The 14,127-nt window shown below is 44.2% G+C and overlaps 1 protein-coding gene and 1 pseudogene across 1 annotated transcript; both read right to left on the reverse strand.

Moving 5' to 3' along the window:
* The window catches only part of LOC147962739 (putative disease resistance protein At1g50180), a 42,070-nt pseudogene that overhangs the window by 12,302 nt on the left and 15,641 nt on the right, over window positions 1-14,127 (reverse strand).
* Window positions 5,927-9,386, reverse strand: LOC125519607 (uncharacterized). Its single transcript, XM_087537673.1, has 4 exons — window positions 9,054-9,386; window positions 8,760-8,969; window positions 8,499-8,670; window positions 5,927-6,138 (listed from the first exon to the last, which is right to left on the reverse strand). Exons 1-4 carry the CDS (start codon window positions 9,381-9,383, stop codon window positions 5,927-5,929), a joined length of 924 nt encoding a protein of 307 aa, XP_087393799.1. The 5' UTR covers window positions 9,384-9,386.

The following is a 14,127-nucleotide window of genomic DNA, read 5'->3' on the forward strand; positions in this document are numbered from 1 at the left end:
AACAAAAAAAATAAGATAAAAAAGAAACAGAATGCTCTGAGCCAAAATGTTCAGAATGTAAATTCATGTTACTTATATAATATACTTCTCAGAATATTTTGTCATTTTCCTGTCAAATAATTATGTTCATGTTCATTAGGTGTTCTGATTTCACCATTACGTTTCTGTTATCCAGTTTGTTGGGGAATATTTATGGTTCACAGCAAGCATTGTTCAGAGGGCGCATGATCTGTTTGGTCAAAGTGTAATTTAGATATGACCTAATTTTATGCAACTTAATTTGTATTCACATCACTTAAAATTTATTGACATAGTGGAGATAGCCATTTTCTTGAAGGCTAAACTAAACATCCGAATATAAAGTATTTAACCTTGGTATCATATTATCTTTAGATATCATTTTTGTGGTTTGCAAAATTAGTTGCAAACTAGAAATGTTTTGAGCCCAAACGAGCTAAGATATCAAGAAGATCTGTGATTCCCTAAATGGTTAATAAACTAAGCAACAATTGTGAAAGGGACACCACTTCATTGGGTTTTGAGCCCAGGACATGTTGAACATCTGAGATCTACTTCCCCAAATGAGAAAAATTTGCTCCATACAAAAAATACCAACAAGACATGCATTCTTCTTGACCAGAGTGCAACTGGAGGGTGCATGGTCGTTGTCTCTGCTTCAGAAATGGAGAGATCACGTAGTACAATCCTAAGTTCATCTTTGAGACTGGAAACCATTATTGTATCATTTTCTAGCCTAATAATTTTATATGCCCAAATTTTATTTGGGCAATGTCCCTGTTTAATTATGTACTCTTTTGTAACCAATTTTATCTGTAGATGTGCATGTAATAATGTTGTTTCCATGTTGCTCTACTTATTTAGCCTATATATCTAAGATCTAGATCTGTTATATGACTTTTTTGTTGTTAATTTTATTTAAATGACTGCATCCTAACTAGAATGTATGAAGATTTTTTTTTCTGCGGTTATACGTGCGCTGCAGGTGCATGTTTACTAGTACTCACTAGTGGAAAAGCAGTAGCTGCACCGCATCGCCACGGTTGAATGTCCATGGTACCACAGGGGACGTAGGACAGGAAGATGGGAACCCAAGTTGCTCACCAGGGGTGGGTTTACCCAAGGCCTAACAACACTAGCACCGCTGTTGCGGTGTGGTGAACTCACACGGGAGCGAGCCGAACCCTATACCGTAATTAAGCAGCAGCAAATAAATCAGAAAAGCTTCCTATCCTATACCTATGCGGACAACAAGTTGTACTACTGGATTTGGTCCGTACATGGATGCTTTCTCCACTGCATACACATTCATCAACGGGAAAAAGGAAACAAAATTTAGCAGAAAAGAAAGGGCCGCGCTACGCATCGGCCGGTGAGTTGAATTATCCGCCACATCGATGACCATTGGATCAGCGGGCTAATAGCCGTCTGATGTACCATCCGCGCACAGATGACCCCTCCTTAATTCCCACTGCATAGGCATTCAACGGGAAAAAGAAAACAAAATTTAGCAAAAAAGAAACAAAATATGTTTTCATGGGAAACGTACCATTCTCGTAAAAAAAGAAAGGGAAACGTACCGAAACTAAATAGCTCCGAATATTACTCCACGTGGCTAATCGCTGTCAGTTATACGAATGGGCGTCCAGATCGCAGGGCAGCCTCTCCTTCCGCCCTAGCCCTAGCCGTAGCTATGGTCTACATTGTCGGGAAACGGCTCCGGCCGCAGGCTGCGAGAAACCCGACCAGATCCCTGCCGGAGATGGACAAATCGATGGAGCCCTCCAGCAAGCGGATTCCTGCCGCCATAGACCCTTGCGAAAATCAACATATGGAGCCACCCTGCAGGCGGATGCGCGCCGCCGAAGATGACAGGCTAAGCGGTCTGCCCGACTGCCTCATCAAGAGCATCCTCTCCTTCCTCGAGTCCCGGCAGGTGATCTGGCGCTCCGTGCCATGCCTCGATATCGACTTTGCAGTGTTCCGCCGTCAAGCCCGCTGTCGAAGCCGAAAGTGCTGCATAACAGATTACGGACGAATGAAGGTATGCGCCAAGAGTGGCGGCCGTTCGAGGAGTTTAGCGACAAGCTCTTTCTGTTTAACAGCACCCCGTCCTTGGATAGGCTCCGGATACATGTCCCGGCTGTAAACTATGATGACCGGCAGGCGTGCTCGAGAGTCGAGATGGATCAGCAGGGGCATCCAGCGCAGCCGCACGCTGATTGACATTCACATGGACTCAAGTTGGGGTTGGGGAAAATGGTTCCTCCCCGATCTGGGATCCAATTCACACGCTGCTCCTTCGTGGTGTACAATTGGAGGATAGCTTTGCAGAGCAGCTCCGTTGCGGGTTGCGGGTACCCTGTGCTTGAGCATCTGAGTCTCGTTAAGTGCTTCTATCGCTTTCGCGACATTGTGTCCGGAAGCCTAACACACCTCACAATTGATGACTGTGTAGGCCATCACGGGTTTTCCGATGGAATTGTGGTCGCTGCTCCAAGGCTAACGTCTTTGCGTACTTCTTTGTCAACTATCGGCTGGCCTAATAGTATATACTCCCTCCGTCCGGAAATACTTGTCATTAAAATAGATAAAAAGGGATGTATCTAGATGGAGGGAGTATGTAACGGACACACCTTCCTTCGTCAAGGCATCACTATGTCTGACATCATGGTACCAGACAAAGGCTAGCTTTTTGGACAACTTATACAGGATAGTTAACATACCACATCTAGAATTGTTTGGTTTCAACATGATGGTAAGTCTCTCATTCTATTTATTTTTCACGGCTGACCATGCAATTACAGTACTTGATTTGTGTTCATGTCGTTGCTCAACTAGATCTATATATGCTGCTTCATTTCATAACAGATTGCCTCGATTTATCTCACACCTAGGTTAATTCCCCGTTAATGTTGGGTTCTAGCAAGGTACTGCTGCATAAGAAAAAAAATTATACATATACTTATTTAATCAGAAAAAATCTTATCATGTTAAGGGTAGTAATTTTCTTGATCAATAATTGTCCTTTATTGAATGATACTAGTAGAACGCACGTGCGTTGCCACGGGCTTTTAATTTTTTCTAATTACACCTATTAATGCAATTCATATCAAATTTTGCATGTATAATTTTTTTTCTAATTGTGCATATAATATAATGTATATGATATTTCAGATGTACAGAAGAGATAGCCTGCAACAATTGAAAAATAATTGAAATCCAATTCATCTGTAATGTAACTCGACGATGTGTACATAGATAGAGCAATGATCTAAATAACTGTGTTACGAACTAAGATCTATGTGATCCGCATAACATCTTCCCACACAAAGTCTAGAATATTGTCTTTAGCTTCACTTGCACGGTACTTCAACAAGTATAAAAAATATATTTCTCGAATCATAACCATCACGCTCAAGCAATATATATAATTGGCATGAAGATTTAATCGGGTTAACATGTACCAATAGATTTTCCATCTGTGGTTTACCTTTTTATCAATAATTCACTCAACATCTTCTTTCTCCATCAACTATCTCCACAACCCCCAGTCCATGTTTGCCGCGTCAATTGGTGACATATATGGCTCTCAATCCATCCTTCCATCTCCATCAACACAGACCTTGAATTTCAAGCACGTAATGGTGCACTCGTGCTATATTTCACACTAAAGCTCTCTCTCTCTCTCTCTCTCTCTCTCTCTCATTATAATATGCCAGTGCTCCTCTCTCCTTACATCCACTCTTTCACACTATATATATGTCTCTCGCTCTCCCACTCTACCACCTTACATCTCCCTCCCTCCCCTTCTCTCTCCCAACATCTTTCTCTCCCTCCCTCCCCTTCTCTCTCCCAACATCTTTCTCTCTCTTCCTCCCTCCCTCCCTTGCACACAAACACACACAGACATACCCACTCCCCCCTCAGTCTTTCCCTCTCCCACAACTCAAAACTTAATTTTGGCTCAGCTTAATGTTGCTCAGTGTTAACATTCGACGGCTATAGTATATCCTAGAGGCTTAAACATTAAATGGAAATGTTAACTGGCTAATCCTGGCTCATTTACTCCACCACTATGAAGCACACAAATTAATGGTCATACTCCGTGCAACAAACAAAAATGACTTCACATGTTATACTTTTTAATGCACTGCTATACTTGACATGGGCACCATGGCAGTAGTTCTGATACTTATTCTTGCCTATATTATGATTTAAGGAAAAGTTAACTGGCAAGCGGTCGCTCAAAAGGGGTGGCAATCGAACCCCTTTTTGTGGCAGATTTAGTTTTGAGACGAGATCAAACAATGACAGTTTAAAAACAGAACTTGCCTTCTGTCACAATCGAACCCCTTTTATGGCAGATTTAGCTTTGAGACGAGATCGAACGATGACAGTTTTAAAAACGGAAATTACCTTCTCTGACAGAAACCGCCCTATCGCTCTGAAGAAACTGTCATCCCCTCTAACTAAAAAATGCCACTGAAATCATTCGCAAATTCCAAACCCTCCCAGTGACCGTTTGCCAGCTAAGGGGGTCCATAATTTATTCAGGAAACAAGTCAAATAGACCCAAAGATGAAAACAGAAGGATGAATAAAGATGAATAGGCATCAAGTACACTCTACTTACACAATTATACAACTGGATGTTATGTGTCTGGTGCAATGCTATCACAAATCGAGTAGTGGTTAGGCAAAACCACGAATCATGTAAGTGGATTTTGAGCTAACTTCTCCTAAGCGTTGCTTTCTCCTTGTTCTTTTTTGCTCCCTCTTGTGCTCTTCCTTCCTACTCAATAGTTAAATTTTAGTACAACAGTAGCAAGGCAAATTTTAGTAACAGGGTAATTTTAGCACAAGAAGTCTTAAGTATCTTTAAAAAAAAGTCAGTAGAAATCAAATTTCAGTGCAAGGGGATGTTTTAATAGGTCCATAAACAATTCAGTACAAGCCAAAAATTTCAGTATCCCTAGAAATTAATAACAACCCTTTATTTTTCACCATTTATAAAACTGTTTAGAATTTAATAACAAACTATGCCTTCCAAGAACAAAGTATGCCTAGCTATGAACAAAATACATTTACTATTCTTTTTTTAGCTTCCAAGAGGGAAAATGATAAATGTAATTCTGAGAATGTAAAGAATCCAGCTTGGCTATACAGCAGCAAAGGCTTGTGTCAAATGCCTCCAACACAAGGAACCCATGCTATGTATTCAAAGTTGGATCATTTAATTATGTATTGTATCAAAGTGAATAGATAAAGGCAATAGAGGGAAAACAACTCTATAATCTCTGTCGCAACAAACAAACAAATATATAATCTTACCATAAACATCATGGAAAGCACCAATGAACAAGTTCTCCAGATGGCACTGTCCTTCAATGTCGCATACACAAATGAAACATGATTTTTTTTTACTAAGACACACTTTTCCTGTTCATTCATTTAAAAAAAATACTTACCCTCTGGAACGGATCGGAATTGGGAGTTGCAAAGAACTAATAACACATCCAGATAAAGGACCTAGTGGTGGATGAATACCAGTAGCAAGATTGATAAGTTGAAGAATTATTCTGTAGAGTGTAGTGATCTGGAGCTGGTTAGAGCACCAGCCACAGCAGCGTCCGAGATGGCGAGGTGGCGGACAAAGGGAGGAGCGCAACACCGGGTCTCAGCTGCCTCCATGGAGCCCGAGGAACTCCGCCCGCCACCATGTGGACCCCTCTCAACACACAAAGCATGTAATGGACACATTGAACTCCAAAGATACCTTCATATATACATTGTGAAATGAAATAGCATAGCCGCTAGCCTGTTACTGGTTACAATATGGGGAATAAGTAGTTGTGTCGATAGCAGATGTCCAAAAATAATGGCAGGATTGCCTTGCTCATGCACTTTTAGAGGAGCAGGATGGAGCGGTCGGCCACAGCAGGCCGGACACAGTCCATGCAGATGAATCTAATTGGCTGTGATGTTGTGCACGCCCTTGTTCTCCCCTCCTCCTGATGTCCCACATGAGGCCCTGTCCTCGATGATGGGTGGTCGATGACGACGCACACGACCCATACGTTCTTCTTGTCATACACAACGTCCACGCTGCCATCTAGTCCTAGACCAAGCACGAATTGAATCAGCGAGCAACCCTTCAACCATCTCTTGTATCTCCACTACTAATATTCCTATATCATTGTAAAACATCAACTTGCAATTGCTGTACAAATTTGTACATTACAGGGTTGCATGCCGTTGCAACAGTTTTGTACAATAAAAATTTAAAAGTAACCATGTTTGATCTATTTTTTCAGATAAAAGTGTGGTGAATTATTAATTGAGTGGTTTAATTGTCTGTGGCTTCGTGAATTGTTTTGATCTTTGCTTCTGTAGCTACTTCCTCCATTCCTAAATATTTGTCTTTCTAGAGATTGCAACAAGTGGCTACATACGGAGCAAAATGAGTGAATCTACACTCTAAAATATGTCTATATACATTCGTATGTGGTAGTTCATTTGAAATCTCTAAAAAGACAAATATTTGGGAGCGGAGGGAGTAGAAAACATTGCATATACAAGCCAATAATGTTACTCTTTATTCTAAAGTCGGAGGAGGAGTAGACCAGATCATGGAGGGAGCCCAAGTGCCTATGGACCACAACATGATATGTATACTTAAAACATGGAGAAACATGCATTGCCAATTATATCGGAGCATTTGAAGATGGCGGTAACTGGTTGTGCGCTTGTGCTTCCCTAAGCTTATGAACGGTGCACTTCCACCCCCTTTGTACAAAATATGTTTCTTAATTGAAAATATATTCCTAACTCTACTTGAAAAAGAATATACAGATCTTGTATGTTATCCAAATATTTCTAAATATACTATATTTTTATTGAAGGACATCTTAATTAAAAAAGATGTTTCATACACTTGCTATGCATGATAGAAGTATGTACCTGTTTAGAGAAAATTTAATATACTATGCAAGAGAAAATGTATATGAAGAACTAAAAATTGGGGCATACTACTCAGAGTATTTATATCAACATATGTAGTATTGTTTACTTTTGTCCTGGAAGGAGTTCGATTAAGTTTTTGATGTAAAGCAAAATTCATGGAAACTTTAGAAGAAAGCATGCATAACATGGAATTATAGGACAAGAGCTCTGAGCTAGACACATGTTGATTGTACTATGTAGTTCTAGCTCCATCAATACAGACACGATTTCCTATCATTATAAGTAAATTTTCTGTTAGTAATGTAATTTGGTAAGTAAAGTAAAGTATTACCTGTATCCCAAAACATATGACACGTCACTGTTACCTCCAAATATGATGCAGTTATTCAATATCCATTGTTTGATTAAAGATATAATCATTTAGAGGCATCAAATCAAGTCTTCCTTTTTTGTGGGGAAAATCAAATCTTCCTTAAATAATTTAAACTGCACACCACAAGTACTGCTAGCCTCTAACCGCCAACACTTTGGGACGAAACAAGGCCTGTTGGCTTTAGATTGCTTGCAAAATTGGATTAAAGCAATCACCTGCAAAAATACAGCACGCTAGCTTCAAATCGCTTGCCAAAACACGACAGTGTACTTGAGGACAGTACATATCATTTCAGACTAACAATAGGAGGGAAAATAAGCTACTTTATGCTGAATTGAAGTACTCAAATTAGAGCTAGTGCAGTATGCCACAAAGAAAATATTGTTTGTTGAGCCAAACCACATTAAAAAAGAAGAGGAAGCATTAGAAGATCAGAGTTAATAGTTCGTCCTTCTGCATAGTTTCAAGTGTTGACCAACGCGTGCTCGACACGTGGCACGTCTTTGCGGACGGTCTAGCCGTCGGCATAGTTTCAAACTAAGCCGACGGCTAGGCCGTCGGCATAGACGTGCCACGTGGCGAGCAGGCGTCACCCCTGGGGCGGGTCTATGCCGACGGCCTAGCTGTCGGCTTAGTTTGAAACTATGCCGACGGCTAGACCGTCGGCATAGACCTGCCACGTGGCAGCCACTGGGAGCTCCTGGGGTAGGCCTATGCCGACGGCCTAGCCGTCGGCTTTGTTCGAAACTATGCCGACGGCTAAGCCATCGGCATAGACCTGCCACGTGGCAGCCACTGGGAGCTCACAGCAGCTCTATGCCGACGGCCTAGCCGTCGGCATAGTTTCTGTCTGTTTTTTTTTCTTTTTTCTGTTTTGTTTCAGCTCAGTTCATTTGAATATATACAACATCACACAACAAATATATGCATCACATAACAGCTGGCCCAGCAGCATCACACAACAAATTCATCATCAAACATCATAAGAAGCATCGCAAAGCATAAACATATAAGTATCATCACCACCAAGCATATAAGAATCTCACAAACAACAATAAGAAACATCACAAGCATATAAGTATCATCACCACCAAGACCGCCACAATGTGACCCAAAGGCTTAAGCGCCAGGACGTCGAGCACCACGGAGGTCGTCACCGCCAAGACCGCCAAAGCCCAGGTCGTCACTGCTAGCGGCAGCGCTACTGCCAAGACCGCCTCCACCTCCGCCTCCGCCTCCGTGGATCGGAGTGGTCGGGCTCCGTGTCTCCGGAGTGCTGCAAAGACCACCGCCAACGGTAGATCCACCTGTTCCCTGGATGTTGAAAAGACATATGCACGGGGTATATGACTGTGCTGAAAGGCATGACATGCTTTGGGTGAATAGATTGGGGATGAACTAACCAGCGAGGGGCCTGTGTTCTGTGCCACAAACTCCTCAAAGCTCATCAGCACTGGTTGTGCTGGTGGGCATTGTGCTAGAGGGAACTGAGGACACCTGTCGGCCGCCATATCCTGAAAAGCCTGCTGCATCTGGCTATCCCTCTGCACTTGGTGTTCATAAAGCCTCTGATGCCACGCCATGGTCTCCTGGCGTGTGTACTCCAGGTAGGCCTACGGTATGAGATGATGGAACTCATAAAACTACTAAATGCGGAAAATGAAGTGAGCAATGAAGATAAGAGGGAAAATACTTACAGATTGTTGCTCCTGAAAGAGGGACTGTGTACTGGTCACTGGCTGGCTCGTGCGCTGGCTCAGGCTCGGGTCGATCCGACGAAGCTGTGTGTAGGAGATACTAGGAGTGATCACAGCATCGAGAACCGCCTCCCGACCGTGCTCCTTGGGCCCCATCCTCACCACCGCCATGTCGTCCAGAGGCGCCGCAATGGGGTCAGGTGTGTCAGGATGTAACTTCAGATACGCTTCGGAGTAGGCCTTCTTCCTCCCTGCGGTCTTCTTGCCGTAGTACTTGGGCTCGCCAGGCTTGGGGTCCTTCCGCGTATGGGCGATCTCCCACGCCTGCATGTGTGAGAGTGGCCGCTTCAGTTTCTCCTCCTGCACCACCAAACAGAGGTTAGTCATACATAAGAAAGTGATGGTAAATCAAAGAAGAAGAATGTTTAATGGGGTTAGTCATACATTAACTGCCTTGTGGAGATAGTGGTTTCAGTTTCCCTGAGCATGTACTCCCTCCGTCCCTCGATTAGCCTTATTTTTGGTTCTCATAGCCGCCCAGGCTCCAGCCTCATCACACCAAAGATCCACCAATGTCGCCCAGGACTCGTCTTTTCCATAACACCAATTTGGACACACCTACATAATAAAAGCATAACGGCATGTAGGTGTGTCCAAATTGGTGTTATGGAAGCATAAAGCATAAAGCATAATGTACCACAAGGTAATGAAAGCATAATGAAAGCATAATATATGAAAGCATAATGGGAAATCTTTTATACTTACCGCCAAGAACTCGGGCCTCTCCAATGTAATGCCCATCCTCCGCGCTTCTTCCGTGGTCATCTTCACACCAAGAACGTCGTGGTAGTATGTGGAGATGGCCACATAGCGCACCTCGTACTGCATCTGGCGGGCCTTCTTCTTGCATTGGCGCAGCACGATCTGGTCCGCTCTAGCCCTGTGCTCCGGAAGAACTCGATAGAATTTCTACAATCATGCATGAAACAAGAATGGAAGAAGCCATGAGTTAAATCATTCATGAAACTAGAATGGACTTGTGCTTCTGAAGAGAACTCACCCAGAAAGTAGTGATCACGGCCTTGGCATGGGTCTCATGGTCCGCGTGGCGGGCCGCTTCCCAGTGGTCCCAGCTCGTGGCCAAAACCCGATGGTCCGGCTGCCTGACTGGATCAGGACAGTACAACCCCGGCCAATATAACTTCAGCAAGACGGTGATGAGGCCGTTGGGAATACGGACCCCTTTAGAATATATCCAGTTGCTGCAAAAGAATGAACTATTAGCATGTGACAAGCAAAATAAATAACAACCGGAATAAGCATGTGACAAGCAAAATAATGAACCACTTACTCTTTTCCCGTGGGCTCAATGAGCCACTTCTGCTCCTCAGTAGCAGGAACCTGCTTTGGTAGCTTTGCGTTGCCATGCAGCCACCCCTTGTTGTCAACCCCCTCCCGTCACCACCAACATCCCCGCCACCACCCTCCTCCTCGCCTGCCTCCCCCTCCCCAACCTCCTCCCCAACCTCCTCCTCCTCCTCCTCCTCGCCTGCCTCCTCCTCCACCTCCTCCTCCTCCTCCTCCCTAGAGTGTACCTCACTAGAGGAGGGCCTCGAAGACAACACCCCTAAGTCGGTGAGGGTGCGCTCTTTCTGGCCGCGACCCCCTGTAGTGGCTCTCCCCCCCAGCACCTCGTCCTCTAGAGGCTCTCCCCCTGCCCCCTCCTCCTCTAGGGGCACCTCTCCCTCGACCTCCCTGTGAGGAGTCATCGTCAAGTAGCCGAGGGGGAGGATTACGTGCTCGATCACTCCGACTAGGCAGGCCGACGACCTTGCGTAGGAAACCCACGCCATCGGCCTTCCCCTTGCCCATGTTCCACGAACCTGCATTGAAAAGAGAAAAAGCAATTAGTAAATTAAGGAAATGAAGGAAAAGGCATGATAATAAACACATTAATAAAAATGCATAAAAAGGCATATTCCTAAACTATAGAAAAAAAATACTTGAAACGTACATCTGCTAGAACCCATATGAATCATCACTGTTGTAACCTCTTTCTTGGTCCGTCTCATCAGCACTATCAATCATATCATCTTTGTTGTCCGACGGAGGTGGAGGCTCTTCCTCGTCGTCAGCGTCTTCGTTTAACTTTTCTAGCATAAGTATGTCATTTTCATTGACAATGGTCTCACCATCATTCCGTGCATCGTCGACGTTTGGGTCCACATCATCATCACCCAATGGTCTAGCGTCATCGTTTCTAACCACATCATCATCATCATCATCAGGTTGCTCTTGATAGAACACTCCCTCGTATGTCATGGGGTTAATGTTGTAGTAATCGTCTTCATTCGGGTCTGGTAGCTTACCATGTGGCGACACCTTGAACACAACTTCCCAACCCTTTAGATACACTTTCTGGCATGGGTAAGGCAGATAATATACTTGTGTAGCTTGGGTAGCCGCAATGAAGAGATCGGCTCCGGCATAGACGGTTGATGGTTTAACTTCGACCAAACCAATGGAAGGCGTATGTTTTACCCCCTCCCGTGGATCGAACCATCGGCATTTGAACATTGGCAAACTTAGGGTCTCACGCCCCTGGCGGAGTTTAACCTCGTATATATTTTGTACCCTTCCGTAGTAGTCTACTGAATTTTGACCGGGGGTGTACACTCTAGTATTTATAGTTTTGGGATCGGGCGGCTGTTTTGGTGCTCCTCTGTATGGAAGCGATACCCATTCACATCATACTTTTTACATGTCATGACGGCAGGGTCAAAACCCATGGAAACCCATCTCAATTCATCATCCATAGATATGTTCGGATCTTTTCCCTACAAGTATAATGGAAATTGTTGCGTGCATTAGTTTGGTTAACTAATAAATGTTGAAGTAGGTATTTAATAGGGGAGTGTGGAAAATTACTTTCTCCATGAACCAAGCAACAAAATTTTTACGTCCAGGGTTTCCATGACGGAGAAGAGTAAGTGCCTCTGCCTCAGTAGGAGGATTCACTCCCGTCCATTCCTCTTGAACGAAATCACTAAAAAAAGATAAGCGGTGTTAGACCGGGACTAAGTGAACATGAAACATGATGATGTGGAAGACATAAAGGAATGGTGTAGTGGTATTACCTCATCCACACTTCCTCAACTTCCTTGATGTTGTGCAAGATATAGAACATGAGGTCCTCCCACTCTTGTCGTGGCATGTTATAAGATTTCGAGGCCCCAGCCCTCCCACCTTGCGCGTTGAATAGATCGAGCCTGGGTTGATACTTGGGCTCTTCTATATTGTATTGAGGCACCTTGTTATGCAGATGGGGAACGTGGTCTGGAGAGTATGATGTCCTGAGGTCTGACACCTCCTCTAGGATAACTGCCTCAGCTATGGAAGCTTCAATCTTAGCTTTGTTTCCACATTTCCGTCGGAGATGCTTGTTCTGCCTCTCAGGGCCGTACTGCCAGCGATTTTGCACAGGGCCCCCCAACAATACCTCGTTCGCGAGGTGCAGAATGAGATGTGTCATCGGAGTAAAGAAGCCTGGCGGAAAGATCTTCTCTAGCTTGACTATCAACTCCGGTGCCTTCTTATGCAATTTTTCAATCACCTCTTTACTTACTTCTTTAGCACAGAGCGTGCGGAAGAAATGGCTAAGCTCGGCAAGCACTCACCAGACATGCTCGGGGACATAGCCTCGAACCATCACCGGCATTATCCGCTCAATCCATACATGGTAGTCATGACTCTTCAGGCCGGTCACTTTGCCCGTTGAAAGATTGACTCCCTTACTTATATTCGATGCATAACCATCGGTGAACTTCAAAATTTGTTTCAGCCAGATAAGTACTTCTTTTTTTTCTGGCGGTTTAAGGACAAAGTCAGCATCTGGCTTGAACCAGTTTTTTCGACCGCCCGTGGGAGGCTTCATGTTCAGGCGTGGTCTATCACAAATTCTCTGTTGATCGGCTCTAGCTTTTACGTTATCCTTCGTCTTATCAGGAATGCTGAGGATCGTGTGGAAAAGGGACTCTGCCACATTCTTTTCGGTGTGCATCACATCAATATTGTAAGGAAGTTTGAGGTCCTTGAAATAGGGAAGCTGCGAGAAGGGGGTAATGTGCGTCCAGTTGTGCGTCTCACCATATCCCTCAAAGCCTTTGGCTTTGGCTTTGCCTTTGCCTTTGACTTTAGGCTTGAGAGCTTTTAGCTGAGCAAGAACATCTGCCCCCGAAAATGTTGGAATCTTGGTTACTTCATGAACAACCCGGCCTTTCGTGAAGTTCTTCTTGTCTTCCCTGTCTGGATGGTCTGGAGGGAGGAACTGTCGATGCATGTCAAAGGCTACATACTTGCCACCCTTACTCAGCCAAATCATTCGCAGAGCCTGCATGCACACTGGGCATGGCATCTTACCACTTGTACACCATCCGCAGAATAGAGCATAGCTGGGAAAGTCATGCATGCAATAGTGCAACCAAACTTTCATCAAGAAATTTCTCTGCAGATCCCGGTCGTATGTCAACCTCGGAAAGTACCAAGAATGGTGCAAAGCATCCACAAGCGGCTGCATAAACACACCCAATTGCTTCCCCGGGTAGTCAGGCCCCGGAATGATGAGCGACAAGAACATGGTCTTCCGTTGCATTAGGGCACCGGGAGGAAGATTGAGCGGAATTACAAACACAGGCCAGCAGCTGTATGGATTGGACGATATACCATATGGATTTAGCCCATCACCTGATATGGCTATTCTGACATTCCCAGCCTCGGCTGCTTCCTCGGGGTATTCTTCATCGAATGACTTCCATGCTTCCCCTCCCGATGGATGTATGATTTTTTTGGATTGTACCTTATACCTTCCTTGTGCCACTTCATCATTTTGGCAGACTCCTTCATGATGAAAAGGCACTGCAGTCTTTTTATAAAATCAAGATACCGAAGAACCTTAACGGGGATGGTTAGCTGCTTTTTCTCACCATCCTCACCGACCACCTCAATGTACCGAGACGAACCGCACTTCCTACAGTACTTGTCATCCGCATACTCGTGCCTAAACAAAAGGCAATTC

This window comes from Triticum urartu, chromosome 7A (assembly GCF_056163025.1).
Source record: "Triticum urartu cultivar PI428250 chromosome 7A, HENAU_Tu73, whole genome shotgun sequence".
NCBI lineage: Eukaryota > Viridiplantae > Streptophyta > Magnoliopsida > Poales > Poaceae > Triticum > Triticum urartu.

Excerpts from the sequence above, each read along its gene's own strand:
- LOC125519607 (XM_087537673.1), bottom strand. The coding sequence starts at position 9,383 with ATGCAGGCGTGGGAGATCGCCCATACGCGGAAGGACCCCAAGCCTGGC. Across the intron at positions 8,970-9,053 it reads TCTTTCAGGAGCAACAATCT|GCCTACCTGGAGTACACACG; the intron begins GTAAGTATTTTC and ends CTCATACCGTAG. Across the intron at positions 6,139-8,498 it reads TGGCGGTGACGACCTCCGTG|GACTAGATGGCAGCGTGGAC; the intron begins GTGCTCGACGTC and ends TGCTTGGTCTAG.